At 43.1% G+C, this 25,730-nt stretch overlaps 2 protein-coding genes across 2 annotated transcripts; both read right to left on the reverse strand.

Moving 5' to 3' along the window:
* Nucleotides 1-84: 84 nt before the first annotated feature.
* golim4a (golgi integral membrane protein 4a) lies at nucleotides 85-18,662 on the reverse strand. The gene is made up of 16 exons (XM_079732798.1): nucleotides 17,963-18,662; nucleotides 11,155-11,229; nucleotides 10,382-10,431; nucleotides 10,243-10,296; nucleotides 9,613-9,763; nucleotides 8,490-8,572; nucleotides 7,896-7,979; nucleotides 7,103-7,243; nucleotides 6,280-6,603; nucleotides 5,607-5,878; nucleotides 4,694-4,770; nucleotides 4,500-4,579; nucleotides 4,042-4,272; nucleotides 3,751-3,819; nucleotides 3,533-3,622; nucleotides 85-1,265 (listed from the first exon to the last, which is right to left on the reverse strand). The coding sequence occupies exons 1-16, from the start codon at nucleotides 18,147-18,149 to the stop codon at nucleotides 1,113-1,115; spliced, it is 2,121 nt and encodes a 706-aa protein (XP_079588924.1). The 5' UTR covers nucleotides 18,150-18,662; the 3' UTR covers nucleotides 85-1,112.
* Nucleotides 18,663-18,990: 328 nt separating this feature from the next.
* On the reverse strand, nucleotides 18,991-24,404 carry LOC307072245 (lysosomal amino acid transporter 1 homolog). Its single transcript, XM_079731470.1, has 7 exons — nucleotides 24,062-24,404; nucleotides 23,816-23,945; nucleotides 23,192-23,279; nucleotides 22,445-22,554; nucleotides 22,250-22,351; nucleotides 21,344-21,529; nucleotides 18,991-21,122 (listed from the first exon to the last, which is right to left on the reverse strand). Exons 1-7 carry the CDS (start codon nucleotides 24,268-24,270, stop codon nucleotides 21,003-21,005), a joined length of 945 nt encoding a protein of 314 aa, XP_079587596.1. The 5' UTR covers nucleotides 24,271-24,404; the 3' UTR covers nucleotides 18,991-21,002.
* Nucleotides 24,405-25,730: the final 1,326 nt, after the last annotated feature.

The raw sequence follows: 25,730 nt of genomic DNA on the forward strand, positions 1-25,730 counted from the left end.
ACCTAAATACTGATGGATTAATGTACCCAACCAAGTATTCAACAGGAGAACAAATTGAAAAATAAACTTGATACCTCTTCCACATTTATTTAATGCTCATACCACTTTTATGAGGTACGTCTTTAATACAATCACTTTTTTCTTGTTAAACGAGTGAAAAACAGATATACAAATTACTAAGTACTTACTTTACTACACTTTGCACAGTAGACAAATTTTGTGGTGAAACAGTTTATGATTTAATTGTAAGAACCAAATATCCATCCATACAAAATGATGATGATGTAGTGATAAGATAATATCAAATTGCTTCAATGTGTGCTGGTATAAACTGGTCTCTTCTTGAATTAAATTGGACGAATACAAACATGAAACATAAGGACATAAACATGGAAACATCTCATTTGGGTTATTTCCAACATCATAAAGGCACATTTAAGTGGAGACACATCACAGCAAATGTGTCTTGGGTTGAACTCTCTGTTTGATTGGCTTTCTCAGTGACGTCCTGCCCAGTAATCACCGACCAGTTGATGTCTCAGCACAAGCCAAAACTCAGCTAACCAACTCAATTCTGAAATGTTACACATTTCATGATTGTCAAAATTGTCACAATCAATAAATAACAGAACAATCGTCAATCCAATGGAATGCTGGTCAAAACATGAATCACAAAGAACTAAAGACTCTTTAGTGAATTTACTAACACACTTTCTAAAATACAAATGTATAAAAGGCCCGAATGGGAATATCTGTATTAGCTCCACACATACTCCATCTCTTAAAAAAATGACATTCGTTTCAGCTATCTTCAGTAACAAGCAACAGCTAGATAAAACATAATCAGAGAAACACTCATAAAAACACAAAAGACAAAGAAATAGAAACAATTTTAAACAACTTGTCTGAGTTCTGTTAGAACTCATTCGGTCCATTCCCACATTCCCAGGGTAAAAGTTCAGTTCCCTTGCCCATATTGCTGGGAATATGATTAATTTCCAGACAGAAACAATCCCATTATCCTGAGGAAGGTTTGACTCTGTTTGGGAACACAAGAATGGAAGGTCAATATAGGACAGGGATAGGGTGCAGCTATTGGTCAATGTGCGTTTTTACATTTCCGCCCTCCGATTGGTTCCCTTGTTCTGTCCCATGACTTCGTCGTCCACCTCCTCCTCCTCCTCTTCGTAATTCTCCTCGTTATTCTCCTTTTCTTTCCTATGATTTTCTTCTTTTGGAGCGTTGTCCAGGTCTTTTGCTTCCTCCTAAGGGAAAACACAGAGACCACATTGAGTTCAGACTGGGAACTGAACGTAAATGGTATTAGGAGACTGCTGTGTGTTCCAAGTGCCTGGACCAACACAGAGGTCTTAGTAGTGTTAAGTGGAGTGAGTTGGAGCTGGCCCATCCGGCCATATCACATAGAAAAGTTACACTAACACATTAGCTTATTAGCTGATTGACAGAGGGCAAGCCATGAATCAATGGAAAAAGGGAGAAAGGTTAAATGGAAGCGATTTAGGAAAGACGAGTGGTTCTCAAACTTTCTATACCGCATACCACCACAGAAAATATTTGTCTCCCCAAGTACCACCATTATGACAGATGTTATAAAATATAACAACATACAGTAGCGTAGGCCCATCTCATGCAGGAGGCCCATTTATTCTTAAAAAAATATACAATATTTATTGTTAGCTGTTGTCAGCTGTACAAAGTGGTACCACTAGAACAGAGACACAGAAACACATACACATACACACACAGCAAGTGAGAACATGATCTCATGGTAAATGTATTTCCGTTCGTACAGTGGCGGCTGGTGTTTTTTTTTTTTAAGTGAGGGAGGAAGGACTGCGTGCTTGGTTGCCATTGGCCTGCTTGCATAGTAGTGGCGTATGGTGGCATAAGTATGTGGCACTCAAGTTGTTTCAGGGTGTTTTGGGGAACCACAAAATAGCAGGGAGGGATAATAATGTGAATTGATACAAATCCACCAGTGGCAGCATTGTACTTTGAAAGCTGGTGGGCAGCATGTATTGGACTACAAGGGCAGAAGGGAAGGATGCAAAGCCAATTAGTCAAATCAGGCCTACTCTTGCTTTGTAAAACTAAATAAAAAAATCTGGTCCTAGCATTGGGCCTATTTTTGCCCTCAATGACATGACCAACATTCTGTTTCAGAATGTTGGTCATTGTGTTAAGCCAATTAAAATTGAGGGACTACATTTATAGATCATGTCAATCCTCCTCGCAGGCTCCACAGCTCGGCCGCGGGCAGCCCGGCCGCAGGCTCCGCAGCCCGGCCGCGGGCAGCCCTGCCCGGCCACGGGCTCTGCAGCCCGGCCACGAGCTCCGCCGCTATAACCGAAACGCCAATATAACCGAACCGAGCCGCACTGTACTACAACAAACAGCAGCGCACCGCTCGTTGGAAATGAGGCATACGACCGAGCGGGTTCGTTGGTTCTCGTAGCATAGACTTGAGGGGATAACCCCTCCCTCCAGGCTGCTCCACAGCCAGGACTCCTGCTTATTGGGTCAGACGTAGGCGGGATCCAGATCCCTTAGCTAGTCACACCCACTCAGAGGAGGACTTTCCTCCTCTCTCCCATTGAACCCCATGTTATTCACCGGCCGCCAACACTTTAAAGGGAAACAAACATTACATATAGGCTACATGGGAATTAAAGTAGTCATATTTAAAGGGGTAAAATTATAGAGCCATACTATAGATGTAAATGTCTGTGTTGATAAAATAATGTTAGAAATAAAACTAACCTTGCATCGCATGAATCATCGCATTTTGAGGGACTACTTTCTCAGCAGCAGCGGAATTTAACCTAGGTATCAGTCCGCCGCTGCTGTAGCCTACTACCAGGAATATAACACTGATGCTGAGACACAGCAATTCCCTCAAAATGCAATGCAATGCAAGGTTGGTTTTATTTCTAACATTATTCTATCAACACAGACATTTACATCAACCGTCTGGCGTTATAGTTGATTTGCCTCGGGTGTACTGTGGAGTGAGTAAGACTGTTTTATTAGCAGGCTAGTATTGCCCGTTGCCGTGCGCTAGCCTAGCACGAGCAAACTCTTTATGTGTTGAAAACTGTCTCCGATGATAAAGAACACCAAGGCTAACTTGGGAATCAGGCCGTATGTCCAAAATTCCGAACTACCCCTCTAAGGGCATTAATTCATTAGTAGTCTTGGCAATCTACATTTTTTATTCTCAACAATGTTAAGGAGGATCTTCCTCCCTCTCCTCACTGGAGAAGCCTCCACTGATTCGTACTAGTATTTTGACAGTATTGTTTTTAATCTAACGATTTTCTTTTTCTTCTAAGTCCTCTGCGTACCACTTGATAGCGCACCGACCATAGTTTGAGAACCACTGCATTAGATTATAATGTGGGCTCCATAAGAGCCCACATTATAAGACGTAATGCAAGAAACGGCATGTGATCTGTGAGAGGTCGACGTCAAACACGTCCTGCAGGATTCAGCTTCAGGCTGCAGAACACACCTGTTCCAGGTTCTCCTCATTGTAGGGATCCTCTCCTTCCTCCTCCACCTCCTCCTCTCGCTTCCTGCGGCCCCCCAAATCCTCCTGCACCTTCACAACAGGAAGACAAACAACGCCATTGGCCTTTTCTTCTCCTCAACACACTCGTTTTCAACTCCTAACTCATTATATCATACATTTAAACATGGGTTGAAAATGTATGCGTGTGTCTGTGTTACCTCATCCTCTCCTTCTTCCTGGTACTGATCATCCAAGTTATCTTCCTGTTGATCTGGGTTTCCAGCAATCTAAGCACACACCCACACCCAAACACCCCCACACCCACCCCCCCACACACACACACACACACATTCTATTAGACGTCTACTTCTCTCTAGCCAGTCTCATCACCACGTCCATCAACTTCTCCCCAATCAATAAGCTTGGCTCTCTTCCATTGACCCCTCGTTGGAATCAGTGTCTCCTTTGAGTACAGTGTCTGCTCATCCCCATCCGTCTTCCATGCTCACCACCAACTCCTCCCCCACGGCCCTTTGATTAGGGCGGGCATGGGGGTCCGCATGCTTGGCTGGAGCAACTGGCTCCTCATCCCCCACCACCTCCTCCTCCTCCCCCTCCGCCGCCGTCTCCGCCGCGGGCACCACCCTGTGCTGCGGCCGCTGATCCTCCGCCTCCTCGAACTCGTCCTCTCCCTGGTTGTTGGGGTCGTCCTCGGGGTCCAAATCACCCTCCGCTGCCCCCTGCAGGCCGGGCAGAGGAATAGCAACCAGTTTCAATTGGTGAGGTTCAAAAGGGGAAAACCTTGAGCTCTGTTATTTTTCTAACCTATGTACATGACTTCATACGCATGTTGTGATTCAAATAACGGCCTGGAACAGCATGCAGATGAGGCGAGGAATGGTGGTGAACGGTGGATGAATGCATGAGCAGAGTGGATGGATGGATGGATGGATGGATGGATGGATACCTGGTGGTGTGGGGGCACTCTATGATCGCCTTCCTTCTCTTCCTCCCCAACATCGTGCATAGTATGCGCGTCTCCCCCTGCTGTAAGATGCAACCCATGGTCAGAACCTGAATGACTTGGGGAGTGTATTTGTGTATGTGGGTGCAACGTGGGGTCTTCGCATTCCCCTCCTGAAGAAGTGGTGTTTGCCTCACCTTCCTCATCGTCGTGGCGAGGGTCCTCTCCTACGTGGACAATTTCATTCCCCATGTTCTCGTATTCGTTCTTTTGCCTGAGGATGGGACAGAGGAATACGTCCTGAGCTTGTTTTGCATTTTTAATGCTATGCCCTCAACTGCATCGTTCTAAATGTCGAGTCAAATCACAAATAGATTAAAGGATCATTCATAATATATGATTACTGGCCTGACCTATCAATCGAAGAAAATTAAGTTAATTGTGTACTGACTTGACTTTGGGGATTCGCTTAAAGTCTGAAATGTGTATTGATTTAAACAAATGTATCCGGATCCTACAGATAGTGGTAGGTGTCTTTTTGGACCATTGGGGTTGACAATATAGGGATATATTGAGTAAGCCCTTCATAAAAGCAGACTTTGTTTACACAGTGGCCACCTTACAACGTTATTAATATTATTATAGCAAGAGTCTTGCAGTGAGACATCACCTGTGCTTGAAGATTTTTTTGAGAAAGAAATCTAGATATGACAAAAAGGTCTAGTGTTCTATCAGTCCGATTCCCTAATCAAATCACCGCAACTCTATTTTTGTAAAATATTCCTAATGTCAAAGAAATTGTCAGAAACATTTGATGAGACAGGAATCGATGAGGAAATTTAAAGTGGACAAGTTCATGTCCAAAACTAAATATTTGATTGTGTTTCTATACAAATAAGAGACAGAGGGAAAGCGAAAGAGAGGAGACACACGAGAGAGTCAGAGATAGAGAGAGAGAGAGACACAGACAGAGAGGCAGAGAGAGAGAGAGACAGAGAAAGAGCGACAGAGTCAAAGAGAGAGAGACAGTTACAGAGAGCTGGAGAGATGGAGATGGAGGGAGACCGAAACAGAGCGGGTCAGAGACAGAGAAACCGACGGAGCCCCGACCTGATCTGCTGCTCTCTGAGCAGCTTCTCCCGTCTGTCGGCGTCTCTGTGATGTCTCTCCTCCAGCTCCTGCTGCTCCTTCAACCTCTGCTCCCTCTCCTTCTGGTTCCTCTGCATCTGGGCCTGCATGTCCTCCTGGCCCTGCCGGAGCTGCCTGTGTGCCAGAGCCCTCTGGGCGTCCTCACGCTGCCGGTCCTGCTGCTGCTCGTATGGAGACTTCACGTGCTCCTCCTGGCGCAGCTGGGCCCCCTGGTGGAGCTCTGCCTGGGGACCCTGCCAGCAGATACATGTGGGGGTCAATTACTTGAAAAAATAAAATAACATTACGCTTCTTCTGTTCAGTCACGAGGTAATTCAACATAATGTGTGTTGTAATTTACCTGTTGAGTTAGAGAAATTAATCGAGTAATTAATATATTGAGTGCAACCCAAAAGTGGGTCGCACCTCGTCAAGGAAGAGGTGCTTGTGTCAGATTACAGTTTAAAAATAATGTAAAACTGTAATTACCTGATTGCTAACCTAACTAATGCTATGAACACGCTGAATGCTGCTTTGTGGACATTTCTGTGAGTTAAAAGGTGGAAAGAATTGGAACAAAATCCCATTCAAATCCACACTGTGTGAAGGCCACGCGACCACAGATCTAGAGAAGCGACCCCGGTTCATCTCTGACCCCTGGCGGCTGGCGTCTCTGGCGGTCCAGGGCGTTCTCGTCGGGCAGCTGGTGGTCCGGCTCCTCCCCGCCCATGTCCTCCTCCTGGGGCTGGTCCGGGTCCTCCTCCTCCAGCCGCTGGGGCTGGCCGGCCTGGGCCATCTCCTCCTCCGCCAGCTCCCTCCTGCGCTCCGCCTCGCCCTCGCCGTCCTCCACCACCTCCTCCTGCTGCTGCTCCTCCTCCTGATGCTGCTGCTTCTTCTGTTCCCCCTTCCCCCCCGGGGGGGCCTGCGTGTGGTGGGGGAGCTGGGGGTCGTGGTGGATGACCGCCTCCTGCTGCTCTACCTGTGAGGAGGTGGAGGAGGACAGAGAAGGATTAGAATTGTTTTTGCTCCATTCGTTCGACCTGCGGGGATTTCAAATCGAGAGAATCCCTATGTGCAAGCAGTGTGCGCGGTAGTGAACAGAACACAATCTATTTTATACAAAACGATAACTCTTATGTCAAGTCTCTTGGGGGTTCATGCATCACGGTCTGCTGTGGTATCTATGCGGCGACATAGGGCACGATTTGTGCTGAAGACCAGCCATGAATGGCATGCTACCATCGGGCTCACATGTCAAACCAAGTCCCCTTTTGGATTATCTACAACAGTGAGTGTTGACATCTTGGTATAAAAAACACCTATTTCCGACTCCCCAGCACATCGTGTTTTCTTAGGTTCATAGAAAAGACAGAGATAGCAATGATACTCCCAACTGTTTATCTTGTTATTACAACAAATGTCATGAGCAGAACTCCTCAACTTAGGCATAGAGTCGATGGACACAGACGTGGACCCACCTTGAACTTTGTGTCTCCTCCATCAGCCTCATCCTTCTGGGGCGGGGCTTCCTGCACCTGCTCTTTTGCTGCCACGGCGACAGGCATGATGTTGTGGTCTTGTTGCACCTGGCTCAGCTGTTTGTACTGATCCACCTGCATCTGGGAGAGGCCAAAACACAGGTTGGATTTATTATGGTTGCCGTGAAACATGAACACATTACATTGTTTGATGGATACTAGTTATGTTAGAAAATCATTAAATGATATCATAAGGACAGAAAACAGAACTGGGCACAAATAAAAATGGACATTAAAGAAACTGCTATGAAAATAAAGGCACATTTACGGGTTAATTTTAACCTAATGGCATGGGCATCTTTTGGAAAAAGCAATAAATATATTATTTAATTTATACAAAATGGCATCATTACAAAGCTAATGGCCTCATGGCTGGCCTGACCTCTTCTTTTGTCCTGTTACTCATCAATTAATAAGCCACTGAATGCTCAGATAAAGAATACATGTGGGGTGGGGGGGTTCATTTAGATTAGTGGTGTGCACCCGACAATCCATTATACCCCTCTGCTACAGCAACACTACTGCAGTGGTAGCTCAGCCATTACCATATACAATATAATGACATTAGAATTATAAGGCTCATTTGGTTGCACAATGCACATCGGGCAACAATAAGAAAAATACCTTCTACATCTATTTGAGAGAAAAGACTGTTCCTCTGGCCTTCTGCAATCTCTAATAATCAAATTTGAATAATTCAACACTTGTTACGTGTCTTGTAACGTGTTATTACCTGAGCAGCAGCCAGCGCACTCTTGTGGTCTTCTAGTGTCAGTGCAAGCTGGTCGTGTTGAGCCTTCAGATCCTGATGCTTAATCTAGACACCGAGTGACAAACGGAGAAGTGAGACACAGGACACACACACAAACAGGAAGGATACACTGCATGCTGTTCAATTCCAAGCTAGTGATTTATACAACTCCAAAGCGAGTACAAATAACAAAATGGTTGACACTGTAAACTGGGAAAACTCTTTGTGAACTGAATGTGTGCATTTATAGAGCGCTATAATGTAAATAATTGTAAAAGGAAATTTGAACATAAAAGCTCTCATAATAATTACAGTCGCAAAGGGCTTCACAGCTGGAATAGATGGCACCTCCTAACCCACAGCTCTCAGACAGGCCATGAAAAGAACAACTCCCCAAGACCACATCAGTACCTCCCCTCCCACCGCCTCCACTCCCTGCTCGGGGGGGCTGTAAGTGCAATGGACGGAAATACTTCAAAAGCAGCTTCGCATGTTCTTTGAGTTAGCCACCGCAAATCAAAAGGCCACAGTAAAATGTAACAGACAGGGTCAACAGAAAAGGATATTGCTCCTCACCCTGGCGTCTTGGAGCTGCATGTGAACATCCTGGTGTGTTTTCCTTAACTGTCTGTTCTCCTCTCTAAGGTTGAACGCGCTATCTGTACCCAGAGAAGAATTGACATGGAAATAGATTTAATTTCAACAGTCCAACACCCTCCCACATTCGTTTGCATAAAAGAAACATAAGGAGGTTTTATGTTCACTGTACAGTTCATTAACTTGAATTCATGATGGTCTGATTTGATTAATTACATTTTATAGAATACAGGCTTAATCATTATCTACTCTCTGCTACTCATCAGAATACTCAAGAGTGCTGCAGTATCCAATACAACCAGAAGATGGACACATGCGTCATTAATGATGCAGCACAAGCATCTGACACTATCTTTCATTATTATTTGTCTGTCAAGCTTCATCCGAGCAGTCAGATTAAAACCTATAAATCACCGCAATTGAGGTTTATATGGTTACAATCTATACAGCACTAAAAACGGAATGAACTACTTTGCTATGAAGGTGGTGGACAGTGTAAAAACTGGCAGTAGGTTGGTGGGACGAGAGCAGATTCAAACCTAGAGCTGAATAAAAAGGGTGTGTCCCAAACGGAAGGCAGCGGCCTTCTGCTACGATGTCTAGCAAGGAAGGGTCCTATGGTGGCTTTGTTTGTGGTTTTAGTAGTAGTCCAAAAATCAATTCAACTAACATTTGTTCACAAAATCGTCTACACATCTATGCTTTGTTCAAAACCTCCATTGTCATCGGCACCTCAGAAGTCAGCCTCTTTTGTAAATATTTGATGCATGCACTTGAAGCCTCCCTCCCAATGATGCCTCAGTAAGGGGCATTCAAGCTGTTTGGACCATGGCCTACAGCTCTACGGTCATCATGCAAGCTAGGGCCACAGCCAAGGACTCCTTGAAACAGGTTTTTAAAAGCCTCCATGGCAAAAAAAACAATGCTTACAAGATATTTACACTAGCTCTAGGAAATCCGACTGATTAACGGCCAAATCAAACTAAATATTTGCACTCAATAGTTTCATGCGACGCATGTCTGATTGCATTTGTTTTATGTGACACGTGTTCTTCTGTATTCTACTCTTCTTTTCCTGTTCAACGCGTAGCGCTGCCGGTACCTTTAAGCTGGGCGATCTCCGTCTCTTTGGTGTGCTGCAGCTTCTGGAAGCGCTCCTGGTGCTCCCCCAGGGCCCGGCCATGGTCCTCTCCCTGGGCCTGGTGCTGCTCGTGGAGCTGGTAGTACTGCTTCTTCAGGTCCTCGTGCTGGTTCTACAGCCACAGTCCACACCGCCACCGTCAATCAATCAGCCATCTGTCCATCCACCTAAGTTCAAGTCAATTGCTCCGTGTGTTCTGTTCTGAAATGTCTTATCTCACTGGAGACTTGCAACGTATTTGAAATACTCTTTGGATTTAGTACAGGGATGAGGAAGCGTGAGGAATGGTGTGCTGCTTTTGCAAGCATACACAAAAGGTGGACCAAGTAAGGTGTTATTGTATTGGTGCCAGCGTGATGGGAGTGGATTTGTTTTTTATTCCAAACCAAAAGGCCCTGTTAATAGGCAAGGCAACTTTATTTATATAGCACCTTTCATACACGAGACAGACTCAAAGTGCTTCACATAGAAACAGTTATACAATAAAATGAAATAATAAAATAAAGTAGATAAGTAAAAGAAAACAAAGGCAAAGTAAAAAAAAGCAATGCCTTTAAGATTTAGCAGAAAGCTAAAGCAAACATATAATACCTTAAGCATCTGGTGCTGCACGTGTAGAGAGTTGAATCGGCTGTTGGCGTCTTGCTGTTTGATCAAACCAAAGTCAGAACATTTCAAGACACGACATCAAAGATCACATTGCAAAGGTAAGAATAGCTGAAATAGCTACCTTGTCTTTGTTCAGTGACTGCTGGGATTCAAGCTTGTACACCAGGTAATCTGTAAATAAAAAAATTTAAACAAAGGATAAATACTAATAGTCAGCTGCGGCTCTTTTTTTTAAATTAATTTTTATAAAAGAAAAAGAAATTAGTTTATGGACTCGTCGGACAAAAGCATCATGAAATATTAAACAAAAATATTGTATACTGCAGCTTACACTAGACTGAAATGGACGTTGTGGATCTATTTACGTGAGATAAGGTCAGTTCATTCATGTGTGTACCCCTGCATGTTCCCAGTTGCCTAGTGTGGACCGGCGGCAAGGCAAGACTGATCGTCGGGAACAGCCGTGTCGTGTGTACTGCCAAAGTCGGCCTTGACTTTAAAAGTTGCCTGGTGGGTAGAAGAGCCTATATACTCCATCATCCTTTGTGGTCTTCCATTAACATTATTATAATTATTAACATTATTGAGTTCCTGCATACATGCCTGACCTCTATGAGCTTCCTGTGCATTTCCCTCCCTAAAGTGATGGCCAGCAGAATTCAGTCTTTTACTTCTGATGATGTTATTAAGGGTTATCAAGGTGTGCATTGAGCATCGGAAAAACCAGACCGCCACACCCCTACAATACTCCGACTGAGTTTATTTACTGACCTTGAGAAGTAAATAAGTATATTTTTGGACGTTTTCCCAAATGAGAAAAATTTGAATAAGAATATGGTAGCTGGGTAGTGGATTCCTTCCCTTTGTGTCATGTTTTGGTTCGTTCAGGGTTACCTTCTTTTGCCTTCTTGTGTTCCACCCGCTCCTTCTGCAGAGACTTCTCCAACCGGGAGCGATGCTCGTACACCACTGAGTGACGGACGGAAAAAAAAGAATGGAGAATAATTAATAAAAGAAACAAGGTTCAAAACAATGCGGTGGAAAGATACACACAGCATAGTATACACCGTGCTCCATTTTGCAATCGACAAACCAGAGCTGCATTCGAACGCAAAGGAAATGTGTGTCTGAAATGATGGAGCAGCTCAATATTTGTTTAGTGGCAGAAAGTTGTGGTATTCCACACCCGACCCAGGCATAGGCCCAGGACCTCCAAATAACTTCAGATTGGTTCATTTTAGCCCGCTCATTGGCCATATGGGAGGCATTTATCACAAAGGACTGCGCGGCTTCATCAGGATACCAACCCCCACAGGTACCCAGCAGGAGGGCAACATCAATTCGATACACTTCCTGGATTGTCCCGGAGCTGGCAGGCTCATCAGTCATGGATATGGCACGTGAAAAAACTCCACAATATTGCTTTGAATCAGTACACTCCTAAGTCCCTCTTGTCCCTCAGGAAAGAGACACTATTTTCTCCTCCTCGCTCATCCAATAACCACCATCATGGCTTCCATTTATTAACTCCTGACAACACCCTTGGTTTTGTTAATTTCGACGTTTTGTTGAAGTGCTCAGCACAATAAAAGTTGTTGCACAACCCAGCATAGTGCCTCAGGATTCCAGTAATGCATCATTTTTGCATAAGGTTTGCTTTTTGCAGAAGGTGTGCATCATTTGGCGGGGTTTGTAAACCCAAGGCACCTAGTTGATCCAAGAGTGATGTACAATAGTAAATCGAAGAGTATTTTGGTGTTTGAAATAATACAGTAGTAACATTAGTACGTGTAATAAGCAGTAAGCTACAGGCATAGATTTTTGGTGTTCCAAGAAACACAAAATATATTGCTTAAGCAAACAACAAACACTGAACAGAGAAAACGAACAGGGAAACAGACAACATTTGACAGAAAAATAGAAAATAAATGAACTCGCCCCAGTAAGATTGAGCCTCCTGAGATCTCATCTCCAAATGCTGCTCAACCTTTGACCTTCTTCCTCCCTCTCAGTCATCATGTCATTTACTCTCACAGGCTGTCCTCCATTACCTCACTCTCTCAAGGGTCCCAGTTTGACTAACCCTCTCACAGGCTTTTCCTTGTTAACTTTAACTCACCCTCTCTCAGACTTTCCCTTGCTGACTTTAACTCACTGTCTCTCAGGGTTTCCCTTGTTAACTGACTCTCTCTCAAGCTTTCCCATGTTTAGCTAAGGCTAAGCATAAGGACAAGAAGGAGTCTGAGAGACAGATGGACAACAACTTGATAAAACAGTTATAACATTATAAGCTCTTCCAGTATTGGAAGTACAGCATGGAAATTCAATAAGACATTGATTTGACATGCATTGCCTCAAGCTCGTTGGATATTAATTTGTCAGCATTATTTAAATCATTCAATGTGTTTCTAATGCTCAAAATAGATAAAATAGGCACCAAGTTTACCAAAAAGTCCAAAGTGTTTTTTGGGTAGACGCCATCTGGAATTACGCAAATTAGGCACACCCATTCTTCAAGAAAATCATCTGTGTGCATCTCATGATCAAAAAGCATTCAACTGGACACAAAGTTAGCATTTCTGGCTCATCTGGTTCAAAAGTTGTACATTAAACCTTATTCGGGCAGCAGCCATATTGGATTTGGCCACCTTGGTGAACCTAGAGGTTTCTGGTATGGGCGCTCTCACTAAATCATTAGCTTTTAGACTGATTTGCGGGAAAATATCCCTAAAGCACTCAACTGTCACAAAGAGCAAAACAAACGCCTCAAAGACAATATATCATTTTTATATGTATTATTAGGATAAATAATTAGGATTATTACAACACTGACACTGTAAAAATTCCTTTGATCCACCAACAAGTTTAAGGTGTGCCATCACAAAAGCTGTGCTACAGCAATTATTCACAGCTTTTGCTGCTACAGGTACACCCCTATGGATTTTGAAGTCCCTTATGCCTCCCTATTGTGGACGATTACGAAAATCTGGACGTCGGATTTGGCTATCGTATCCCGTGTATAGGTTACACGGTCAAAAGCTTCCGATGTGGGTAAATCAAACACTAAAAGACCCCTCGATATAAAAACTTGAATGCTTCATTTTCTTTTACTGTTGTTTGACAACTGCTACACTGACATGGATGAATTAAATATTGACCCCTCCGAGGTGAACAATTTCACCCCAATCTGAGGTGTACTTGACACTAGGTTGTGAAAGCGGAAGTGTGCCCTGTCTATAGCCCAAGTCACGGCAAGATGTTGTGAGGCAATAATTAAAGTAATTTGACACGGTAACCATAGTTTAGGAAAAATGAATTGTAAAGTCTGATCCTGGCATTAGACAAACCTATAGCTAATGCATACGTTGGGCTTTTAGGATTCTAGTTTGTCCTCAAATTTCTTGCTCACTTCTTTTGACATCTGCTCAGCCTAATAGAAAGCACAGGATTCCTTGAGCACTGAATGCCTTTGAGCACTGAACCTGGCGCTGCATTGCAAGAGCATCCTTCTTCAGTACTGTGACCCATTTTCCTCCAAATCAGGCTTCAGGATTTGATCAGCATACAGTGGGTGTACTTACTTTATTCCATGCAGTCCTTTGAGAAAAAGTGGGTTCAACCAGCACAACTTTAGCTCAAAATAAACTGTGTTTATTCAAACTGAAATTGAAAAAAGACACACACAATTGTCATCAGAAATGTGCACATTTATAAAATATGACTCACTCTTTGGTAAGTTTTTGCTCACTATGTTATTTCTTGATGGCGTTATTTGGAAATCGAATTGTGAATTATTCATATTTGCAAAGGGCTGCTATATCAACATAGCATCGGTGAGATTTCAATCCAAGCATTTACAGAATATTTTTTTGACATAGAAACATTAAAAATTTTCAATTAGTAAGTACTGCGTAGATCCATCAGACCCCATCACATCGGATTAACTGAATCTAGGTTCTTGCAAGTAATCACAAGCCCATTTGGATAGACATGTCTGAGATATATGAAGTATATTTTTTTCAGGCAATGAAAAGTGTAACTACCATTGTTGTTTGCATGCTTGAAAAGTCTTGGGATCATGTGGTGTATATAAATATACATAAAAAAACAATATATGCTGCCGCAGCCACCTCCAGTGTCACATTTAAAAGTAAAAAGGTCATTCCCTTCCAATATAAAAATGAGAAAGCAACAACCTAGTTCCCTACGGTGCTGGGACTTTGTTGGTCTGTAGGGGGAGATGCGAGGAGACCAAATTCAGCATCCATAAACAGAACTAGCCAGTGGCAATTGGCCATTTTGACCATATGTGTTTGAACTGGTTGATAATAAGATGCTGAGCCGGGTGCTCAAAATGTAACATTATTTCCTCGGCGAGAGGCAACTTTTGCCAATAGCATTTGCTTTTCAGGAGAATTTTTCATGGACTTTGACTATATGGCTAATTTTGTGAAACCATGTAAGGATTGCGTCATAACATTAACCAAATACCCCTTGCAAGCCTCTCTTGATCTAAGAATCACACGGATTTGTTTGAATGGTCTGCATCATGTTGTTCTACCGACTACACAAGAGTTACAGCTCAGACGGACCCATTTATGTCAATATAGCCATGCTCGCCAGCAGGTATCCACCAGAGATCCCTGATCTCTATGTCGGTCCCACAGCGCTCTCCTCTTCTCTGGCTCTAATCTAGGTTCCCAGACAGTGTAGTCAAACATTAAGAATCCCCATGGCAGTGTGGTTTATTGTGGCCCTTTCAACTCCTCTTACAGCTTTCACTGCAGTCCACGGCAGCCTAACGGCACGGCCTGTGGTGTTGCTGAGGTAACAGCCAGCATGAGCACACAGGTGAGGGCGGGGCTCCAAGGCCCAGCATCCTGCCCCCGGAACCCCTCTCCGGTTCACCGGAGACGGGTGGGAAACGCAGCTCCCTGACAAACTTGTTGGGCAGGCCTTGGGGGCACAATCTTCCACACTGGACCCTGAACTCTGCATTATTGGAGCAATATGAGCCTGCACATAAGACTGCAGAGCACACATTTTTTAGCTGCTACCATCACACAATGTGCTTTCGTGGGTCCAATTCCCCCGTGCATGCACACATTGACCCACAAACACTGAGGGATCAAACATGCATGAGAACAACCAGCTCATCTGTAATAGACTAACAACATTGATTTGCATGATATTAATAGGCCCTTCTAATCCAGCCATTTTTTTTTTTTACTTTTAGGACATTAACACGGTTTTCAGCAAGTCTGCACTTCAACAAAGGTTTGTCAGTTATGCCAAAAAACCAAGGCTGAATAGTTCAGTTGACATTCCCACAAGATCCATCAAAGTGCCAATGGCTTGTCAGTGGGCCAAGGCTTATGTATTTTTTAATGGAACATCCACCCTTATGCCAGGAAGAACCAAGAATAAAACTAGCAACCCACCATTTGCAACACAGTCCAGAGTTGCTACTGGGCATCCCAATTGGTGAACGTGTCTCTATGTGAATAGCTACAAACACACAGGCCCTAAACTGTTTAGTTATACACACATAGACGTGATCTGTTTGTTTTTGGTCCATGCAAGGAATTTCATGAGTGGTCCATGTTTGGAAATCAACCAAATGTCATTATTTGACATTCATTTGACACTCAAATTTATGACTTAACAAGAAAACAAATCCTGTTTAACTTGTTTTGATATGATGAAGAAGATATGGTTATGCAAACCCATAACTGGATGGGTTTAACACGTGTGGTAAGGACGTAAGGAACTGTTTACATACATGTTTCTGTTTAGTATGTCAGTGGATCTTACGGTAACATAACTTGTTTGTGCTTGTGTGTGTGTGCGTGTGTGCGTGTGGGTGTCCGTGCGAGCATTTGTATGCCAGTGTGGTCAGTTTTAAGAATGCATGCATCGCTTTTCAAGTGCAATTTGTGGATGCAGCGGGCAAACAAGGATCAATAGGGCTGGCCCTGTGCCCAATCGAAGCTGCGACCCTCCTCTAAATATAGGTCACTCCACGGCAACAACCATCAGAGTAGAAGGGGATATCGGATGACCCATGGCTTTGGATGGAGCGATGCTTCTATCACTTCAGAACAATAACGGGTATGGGTGGGGTGCAGCCGCTACGCTCCGCTGGGAAAAGAGTGGCATCCGTTCTTGCTGAGCCGGCCTCTCAAGTACATGTATGTATAAATATATACAGTAGTTGTTCCAAGGTGAAACAAGGGCTGACCGAGCGAGCCCAACACTGTACCGGCGGTCGTGGTAGACTAGGTCTCATGGGCGGAGGCACACAGTGGTGCTATTGAGCTGCAAGTTAAGCTGCGCTCCACTTGAAATGTGTGCAGAGTTTTACATGAAAGAAGGACGCCGGCTCTCTTGATGATGAATGTATTCAATAATAGGACAGTTACCAGGGGAAAAGTTCAGCTATAACAAACTGTTTGACGAAAAGGGTGTGTGGCTAAAGAGCCAAGGATCGCCCTGCACATATTGACCTGGCTTTTATCACTGACGTGAGACTTTTGCCTTTAGGTTTAAAGGTAATTTGACTGTTTGACTTTTCTATGTGTGTGGGTAAAATAACATTTTCCTGCTTTACCACGATGAACTACAAGGAACACCTGCTTATATAATGGTTATAAATTAACTAGTTGCAAGACAAATAGAAATCCAAAGCACTTGAGTGGGGTTAATTGCAGGGATGTTTGCTGGGTTTGTGGTGAATGCCTGATGAATGTAGGTTTAACGACTCTGAATTTTTGACTAATACTAACACCAGTTTTTTCATTTGTAGTCAAGTAGTGGCTTAACAATACGCTTTGCTTCACAATGATGGTGAGAGTGCAGGATTTTATTCTCACCGTTTTGGTGGAATTCCAATAGTAATTGCATGTTCATTAACGCTTAACAAACCATCCTCTGTCATTTCACCTATAGATAAGGATGCCATATAATGTGGTAAAGTCAAACCTTGGCTATGGGCGGGAAATTGCGTTTTGTTTGCATTTTGTTGTTGTCGTGTATGAGTCATCAAAGTGGCTGAAACAAATGTCCTATTCCACCTGGGGATTTTCAGAGGATCAGGTGTGCCCGAGGACAGTTCGACTGAATGTTCTGTTCCATATCACAGCTGACATGTGGGCTGAATAATAACTGTCCCAAAACAACCTTAAAAACAACAACAATGCACCTACACGTCTTATGAAACACACGTTCTCACACACACACGCACACGCGCACACGCACACACACACACACACACACACACACACACACACACACACACACACACACACACACACACAAGGTAAGACGTAAGGCACAGTAGGTTACTAATCCTATCCTAACCAATACACGGCTGTACAAACCTAAAGCCAAGTGTGCTAATACATCTTCTTAACCTGGTTTAGCAAGATTAGACGGGATACCTATAGGTGAAAGGTGACATACAACTCTACAAGAGTTTAGTTGACACAAGTTCAATGCAACCACTGTATAATATGTGACCTGCTTACACCAGGCCATGAACACACCACTACGATTCCTTTGGAGCCATCGGTTGTGAAGTTGGGTGAAATAAAACCTCGCCTGCCACGATGTTTACTCACACGGTCTTACAATAACGTGTGCGCTCGCAGTCCCTGTACCAATACAGTAACCACTGCAAAGCACACGCAGCTTGTGTGTTTACCTTGCAGCTGCGCCGAGAGCGACTCCTGGTGTTGTTGGTACTTGAGCGCCGTTGCCTCGGTTCTTTTGAGCTGCTTGTGCATCTCGTAGGACATCATTCCCCCGTAGATCATCCCGAACACCACGGTGATCAGCAGGAGAGACTGGAAAATCCTCCGCTGTCTCCTGGAGCACACCCCGTTCCCCATGTTCAGCCCGCGACCCTCCCCGCGGTCGGCTTCCCCGCACAACCCCCTCCGTTTACGCTGCGCAAAACTTCCCCACAACTTTTTTTTTCACTTTCCTTGTGACGCGAAGAAGAAAGTCACCCTCGGATTAGGAGCATGTTCGCACGGAGGAAAATCCCACCGAGGCGCTGGAATCGGATTGTTTAACGTTACACATTGTCACGGCGAGCAACATCCACCCGATTTCCACACAAGTTACCGTTGGCGAGTTGCTGTTCATATGTTTCGCTTGAGCAGCCAACGCACGTCAAAGTCCTACTCCGCTGGGTCGCGCATTGGGCTCAGGGGCAGCGGACTTCCCTGCGATGTCGTTTTCTTTAATCCGACGTTTGCTCTTTCAGTGCACTTATTCGGTAAAGTCTCAAGGCGAGGGAAAAGTAAAGTCCTCACTCTCAGACACGGCCTCCATAGCACCTTTAATTTGAGATACGTGTCACCTCAAAGCAGCTGCCTGCCAGCCAACTGCTACCCCGAAGGAAGTCCCTCCTACCGCGAAAGACGTTTCCCTATTCCCGCCCTCTGACTAACACTTTTTTCGTTTTGGTTAGAAAAATCGTCCCTAAATCGTGTTCGTGCTGTTTATGTCGGGAGAGTTATGAGGTCGCTATTTAATTCCCGTCGTCTTTCTAAGGGGGTTCTCTGGCGCCCAGAACTCTGTCCTAGATGGTAATGATGTGTGTATTTCTTACCATTAAATTGTTGTTCCTCAATAGGAGAGCCACAGTTGTAAGAGTATATTGTACTTTATTGAGGTTGTGTACATAGTAGAATAACATACCTATGCTGTACTTTACACCCCAAAATAACATACATCGGTACAACTCTATGACAAATGAAAGATTTTGTGAAGAGAAATTAGCCTACATTGCCGGCTTATACCATAGTTAATAAATATGAAAACATTATAAAGCAAAATATTAAAAAATATCAAGAATGCCCACAAACTCATTAAAGAGTTAGAATTAACAGGAATGCAAATGATCAAAGATAGTGTCAGTGATGTAAAAAAGAATTCAAGAATTTCGAAACCATGCAAAAATACCTTGCAAGAATATTAATTTGCAACACATTGGTATTGAAAGTCTTCACAAAATCCAAAGCAATCTTTATTTATCATTACCTTATATTACAAATAATAATTGAATTTTGCACCAAGATATTAACATTATCTTAGTCTTATCAATGAAATGAGGTTCCAACTTTAAATCCATTTTTTTCTTAGTTTCAGTGTAGGAATGAGTTATTTGCATAATTCACTTTCCTAATATGAACAGGGCACACACAAGGCAAATGCACCACCCCATCAACATAAATGAGGTAGAGACATCTGCTTTCTAGTTTATAGTTATTCAGTAGGCAAGGTCACCTATGACACAATCCCAAAGATATTTGAAGGTAAAATTGAAGAAATGAATAAAGGCACACTATTATTCCCCCAGTGTGATGACAAAGCAGAAAAAGTCAACTGTGCAACGATTTCCCAACTATTTGTGATAATCCATTCTTTACAAGGTTCATGTTGCTATTCTTTGAAAAGCCTCCAACCTAAAAATATAAACAATGTAATGCCGGTGCAGAGTGGATATAAAATGTGAAACATAGCTCACAACCGCATTTCCTTAATCTTTGCAAATTTCTGAATTTATTTTTGCATCATCAAATGTCAATCAGATAAAGTACAAAAAAGTAAAGCTTGTTTCTACACAACTCTGACTGACTTGAGATAACACACCATTGAAAGCGTAGATTGACAATATAAAAGGTAGAAATCCAATATACATGTTTTCAGGGCGGCATTACATTGGATGCATGCGGCCCATGGAATGCACAATTAAAGTATGTTTAAAAAAGGCACAGACGATAGGGGCTTCAGCAGCTCAGCATCCACACACTACATGGTAGAAAGCTGGGAGCCATGAATGTGCGCTAAAGACAGTTAAGAGAGAGACAAATGGCATTCAGGGGTACCTATCCTCATCATTGTCAGCCGATATCAAGAATGCATATGACACAATGGCTTGGCTATACGTTCCTGTATGTCAGGTTTTACTCCTTAGCCTGGAGTCTTCCCTAGAGGGGAGCATTATAGCATTATAAAAGCTGGTGCGTGTGGTCAACAGAAGCAGCAGAGACTACCAAGCCAAAAACACTCAACCTTATCTCTTAATACGTTATATCATGAATTAGTATGAATGAAGTAAATATTGCCGTCATGGTAGCCTACTTTTACCATCATGATAGATAGACACATATTATAACACATGACAAAAATACCACCGGTATTTAAATTGACACCAGATTCCAAAGCATTCATTGTCATCTGTCTCCTGCAGATGGAGCATATACTACTATATGGCCTTCTATTGTCAACATTGTCTTGATTTAAACACTGATGTCTCACCCAACAATCAAAGCTCAGTAAGAGTTTTCAATGAGGGATTTCCATGTCATGTGAGATCTGGCATGAATCATCATCCTAGGTGTGTACAATCCCAAAGGAATCAATAAAATAATCTGTTAATTGTACAGAAGTGAAGAGTAAGTTAAAAGTACAAAAATGGAAATAAATACATCTCTAAAAGGAAAGGTTCACTACCAGTGCCAAAAAAATGAAATGCTGCATATGCTGTAACAGTCTTAAATAGTTATTGGCATTTTTAAGTACTTGATTGGATAAATACAAATTTTCAAAACCTCCAAATGAATACTATTCAAATGAGGGGTTTTGATAAAAGTTCCCAAAAATGTGCAGGTCACTTTTTTAAGCATGGAAATGGGCGTTCCGCTCTTGTAGATTGTTCATTACTGTGTCTGCTATAAGGCAGACAGTTCTTCTTCCTCGTAGAGCAGAGGTTCTACTTCCTGGACTCTGACCAACGAGGTGCTCTTCTTAGCCGGCTTGCTTTTCCTGTACATGATGAACTGTGCCGTCACCTGAGAAGGTTAAGGCACAAGTAATCCAGACACATGGAAAGAAACTCAACATGGATTTCTATGCTACATTTTCTAGCAAAGTGCTTATAGAAACATAACTAACCTAATCTGTATGGAAGTGATTACTTGGCAAAATTCAACAAAATGACATACATATAAAGAGAGCCACGTAACTTTTATTACGGCTATCTTGGATTCCTAAAAGGCACAGAAAAGGATACAAAGAAATCGAGGACCAGGACTCCCAGGCTACCGATGAGCCAGGGCAGGTGTTTGAGAAGGAAAGTCCGTCTGGAGCCCTTCAACGCAGGCAGGACCACGATGACACTCAGCCCATAGGTCCCATTGCCCATCATGGCCAGGGCGAACAGCAGGTAGGACGTCCCTTCTGTTGAGTGTCGCCGGAACTGCAGAAGAAAGGGTTTAACTTTCAACGATCCGTTTGCTATCTAAATTCTCCTCGTAGGCCAGAAATTGAGATCACGCTTGTGATTAAAAGAAAGAGAAAGTTTTTCTTTAACGGGGGTCTGATCAACAAACGTGCAAAGGATTAATCAGTGAAGGAAAAATGGCACTTCAATAACATCTTTGACAGTAACAGAAAATGTACCATCATTCAGTGTCTTACAGTGACATCTTCTGCTCCACCATTCTCCCTTTAATAACTCACGATAATTAAAATTTAGAATGTCTTCATTGAATCTATTACAATTACAATTTCACTCAAAATGGACCCAACAGTCTTTAAGTTATTTAAAAATGTAAGCAATGGTTTCACCAAATACAACTGCTCCCAAATCAATTCAGACTAACACAGACACAAACACACACACACACACACACACACACACACACACACACACACACACACACACACACACACCAAGTGCAACTGCGTGAGGCAAATTGAATGCACATTTGAGACATAAATCCACACACCAAATCCCATTTGACAGCAAGCCCATTTTGCTGTCAAATTGTGACTGACAGATACAAAGATCACGCAGTCAGATACACACACACACACACACACACACACACACACACAATATTTGATGCTGAACTTTGCATTTGCCATATGATTTGAATGTGAGACAGAGAGAAAGAATGAAGAATAATCTTGTTACGTTTTTATGAAGCTGCGGGAAGCGGGAGGAGAGGTAGAAGATGGAAGCCAAGTATCCACAGACGTAGCCACTCATCTCCATCGTGTGGGACTTGTCGTGACTCTAAAGCACACAAGATAGAGACTGAGACTGTAATAACAATGCAGCAATATAATAACACTATTTATGATATCAGCCATACCGGTTTGGCCCTACCTGTGTATCTAAGGAGGCGTTGTCGTCCGTGATTAGTTTGGGGAGGACAAGGAAAAAAAGGCTGGCAGACCCACACCACAAGAAGCACACCCACTTAAGGTGAGGGTTTTCTGGAATACACACACACACACACACACACACACACACACACACACACACACACACACACACGCACACACACACAATGAGAAAAAAAACGACCCCACCCATAACACCCATATGTATCCAATTACATATCCAGTGATAAGGGGCCCACTGCGGGCCCAAACCAAGCCCAGCTGGGTAAGTAATATGTGCCGTGTGTTGATACCAATAAGATGACTCCATAGTCCTTGGGACTGCATGACTCACAACAACCGGTCCAAGCGTTAGACATGCCTAAACTGTTGTTATGACCTGGCAGTTACAAAATTATGTTAGAGGGCATCGTGTGAAGGAGAACACTTAACGGAATTCAATTTATTTTCATAAGGATGATGTGCGATCAGCCACTGACTCCTCCCCTGACCTGACCCCAGCGCGCAGAGACCACCATCCCCCCCAACCTCAAGGACCCAGAGGCTTGTCAGATCACTGCGACAAAGACACTTGTTTGGCCTGGAGGCGAAGAGCTCTCAGAGTCTATGGCATGCAGCAGCAGGTCACAAATCTGTAACCGCGCTGACGCAATGTCATTTGTGAGTGCTTTCTTGGTCATTTCCCTCTCTCTGGTATCTCCCTGAAGGGAGATTTTGTCAGGCCTCTTACCTCTGGTGGAGCTGTTCTTGATCTTGTAGTAGAGGTACTGGGAGAAAAGGACCATATCAGTGAACATGTAGAACACCACTGTGACCATCTGAAAGAGGGGAGGAGCACACTTAAGCCACCGACTATCACATTGCATTTGTATATTCCAATGGTCAATTACATTTATTTGAAGACAATGCTAAATTACTGAGAATCTTGGCTATATATATCAGATAAATAGATATTCAGACTTGTTTAGATATACCGTAGGTTATACATTGATCATGTGACTTGTACATTGCAATGTCACATTGCAGTGACATGAGCAATAGAATGTTAGTTATAATGTTGGAAGTAAGGTTTTTCTGGTCATTGTTTAGTTATTATTGTTTCTCATGTTAGAAGCCAGGTTTTCATTAGCCTAAGTTCTGGTATATTTGCATTGATTTAGGATTTTACAGTAGCCTACTACAACTACTCAATATGACAACAAAGAAAAACAAATCCCACGATTCATTCAGAAGAACATGCACTATATTGACATGCAAAGCTAAATCCACTGAAATTCTGGTGGGTCAAATGGATACCTATTTGACCTACACAGCTGGCTGTTAGCTGAAAAGGAATGTTCACCAACCGGTTTACCTGTATAGGTAGTTGGCTAGTAAGGTAGCAGCCAGCAAAACTGGTAAGGTCTCCACTGAAGAGAAAGAACAGGAATCCAAAAGACATGGCCTCTTCAACCTTACCATTACGGTTTGCCTCGTACACCTGACTGTGACACATGAGGAAAACAAAATATGGTGAGAAACCTAGCATGTGTAAGTATTGACAACGTTGTTTAAAGTATGCCTATAAATAGTATACGTGTCATACATTTAATGAACTCACGGCAAAGTGGATAGAAGAAAACAGAACATGGAGATCAGTCCTATGATGACGCTCCAGTATTCCCAGACGTTGTCCACGCATTCTTCCAGCAGGTACAGGATCCACCCCGACCCGTTCACGCAGAACGGCCCGCTCAGGGTCGGGTTGCTGAAATTCGCTCCCATGGCCACGTCGTCTCCGCCCTTCCCGGGGAAGCGTGTGGTCGCCATGGAGGAACCGGATGGTCCTTCCTTGTCCGGGAGCTTCGCAGAGGAAGCCGAAGGATGCGGTGGAAAAGTTTATGTTTGATTCCTTAAGGAATGTCGTTGGTGTGCAGACTTTTGTGGTACAGTCTGCTGCCACTAGACTTGTTGTCATTTGAGGAGTCTGCAAAATGGTAACACAGGATAAATTAACCCAATTAAAAGGCATGACGGATCTGGGATCGAATGCGAAACGTAGTTGGGATGAACATGCCAGCCCTGTGGCCGGTGGCCCTTTAACAACCACTAAGGGGAAATAAAATGAAAATGTCAAGTCGGCAGACCACCGCGCTGCAATCATAATCCCCAAAATCACAACGTTGCAAACACATCTAATTATAGGACCGACCGCGATAAAAACGGATGCAACGTGAACCCGGCTTAGATGCTAAACGTATATTCAAACATCGTTAAATCAATGTTTAATAGGATACACTGGGATAATATTAGAGAGCGGTTGAAACAGACACAAAGGATGTGCTATACATAAACGAGAATCGTTTTGATATCTGACCTGAGTCGTCGGACGTCTTTCCGCAGTCGTGCCATGTTGTCTGCCAGCTTTACACATTCAACTAAAGCTCGTTTATGACAGGAAAGTAGCGGACAAAGTGTTGCTGTTATTTAGACCAGCTGATACTAATCTGAATCCCTGCCCATCTACCATGGTACCCTACACCATTAATGGCACAAACCCTTCACTTCCGCTACACTCGGATTCAGAGGAATTAGCACCATCTACTGTTCAATGGTATAACTACCGTATAATAAACAATGTTTTATCTATCTATCTATCTATCTATCTATCTATCTATCTATCTATCTATCTATCTATCTATCTATCTATCTATCTATCTATCTATCTATCTATCTATCTATCCATCCATCCATCCATCCATCCATCCATCCATCCATCCATCCATCCATCCATCCATCCATCCATCCATCCATCCATCTATCTATCTATCTATCTATCTATCTATCTATCTATCTATCTATCTATCTATCTATCTATCTATCTATGTCCATCTGTGCGTATGTCTCTGTCTCTCGATCTATCTCACTGTGTGTGTGTGTGTGTGTGCGTGTGTCTGTGTGTGTGTGTGTGTGTGTGTGTGTGTGTGTCCCTCTCTCTCTCTCTCTCTCTCTCTCTCTCTCTCTCTCTCTCTCTCTCTCAAAATTCCTCACTCTGTCTATCTATCTTTCCATTTTACGTTGAACTATTTTGTATTGTATATTTTAAGGTGATTTAATAGTAATTTGTACATTTCTCTTTGTTTGTATAGTTCATGTGGACCAAAATCCGTTTGTGTGGACCTAAATACTTTCACTTGTTGCTATGCGCGATGCCGTCCATTGCCACACGGTTGCGCGCTTTCTAATATTGTGCAAAGGAAAAATGCTGCCCAGAGGGGAACTTGAGCACA

Source organism: Pollachius pollachius (assembly GCF_949987615.1).
Source record: "Pollachius pollachius genome assembly, chromosome: 3".
NCBI classification, from domain to species: Eukaryota; Metazoa; Chordata; class Actinopteri; order Gadiformes; family Gadidae; genus Pollachius; species Pollachius pollachius.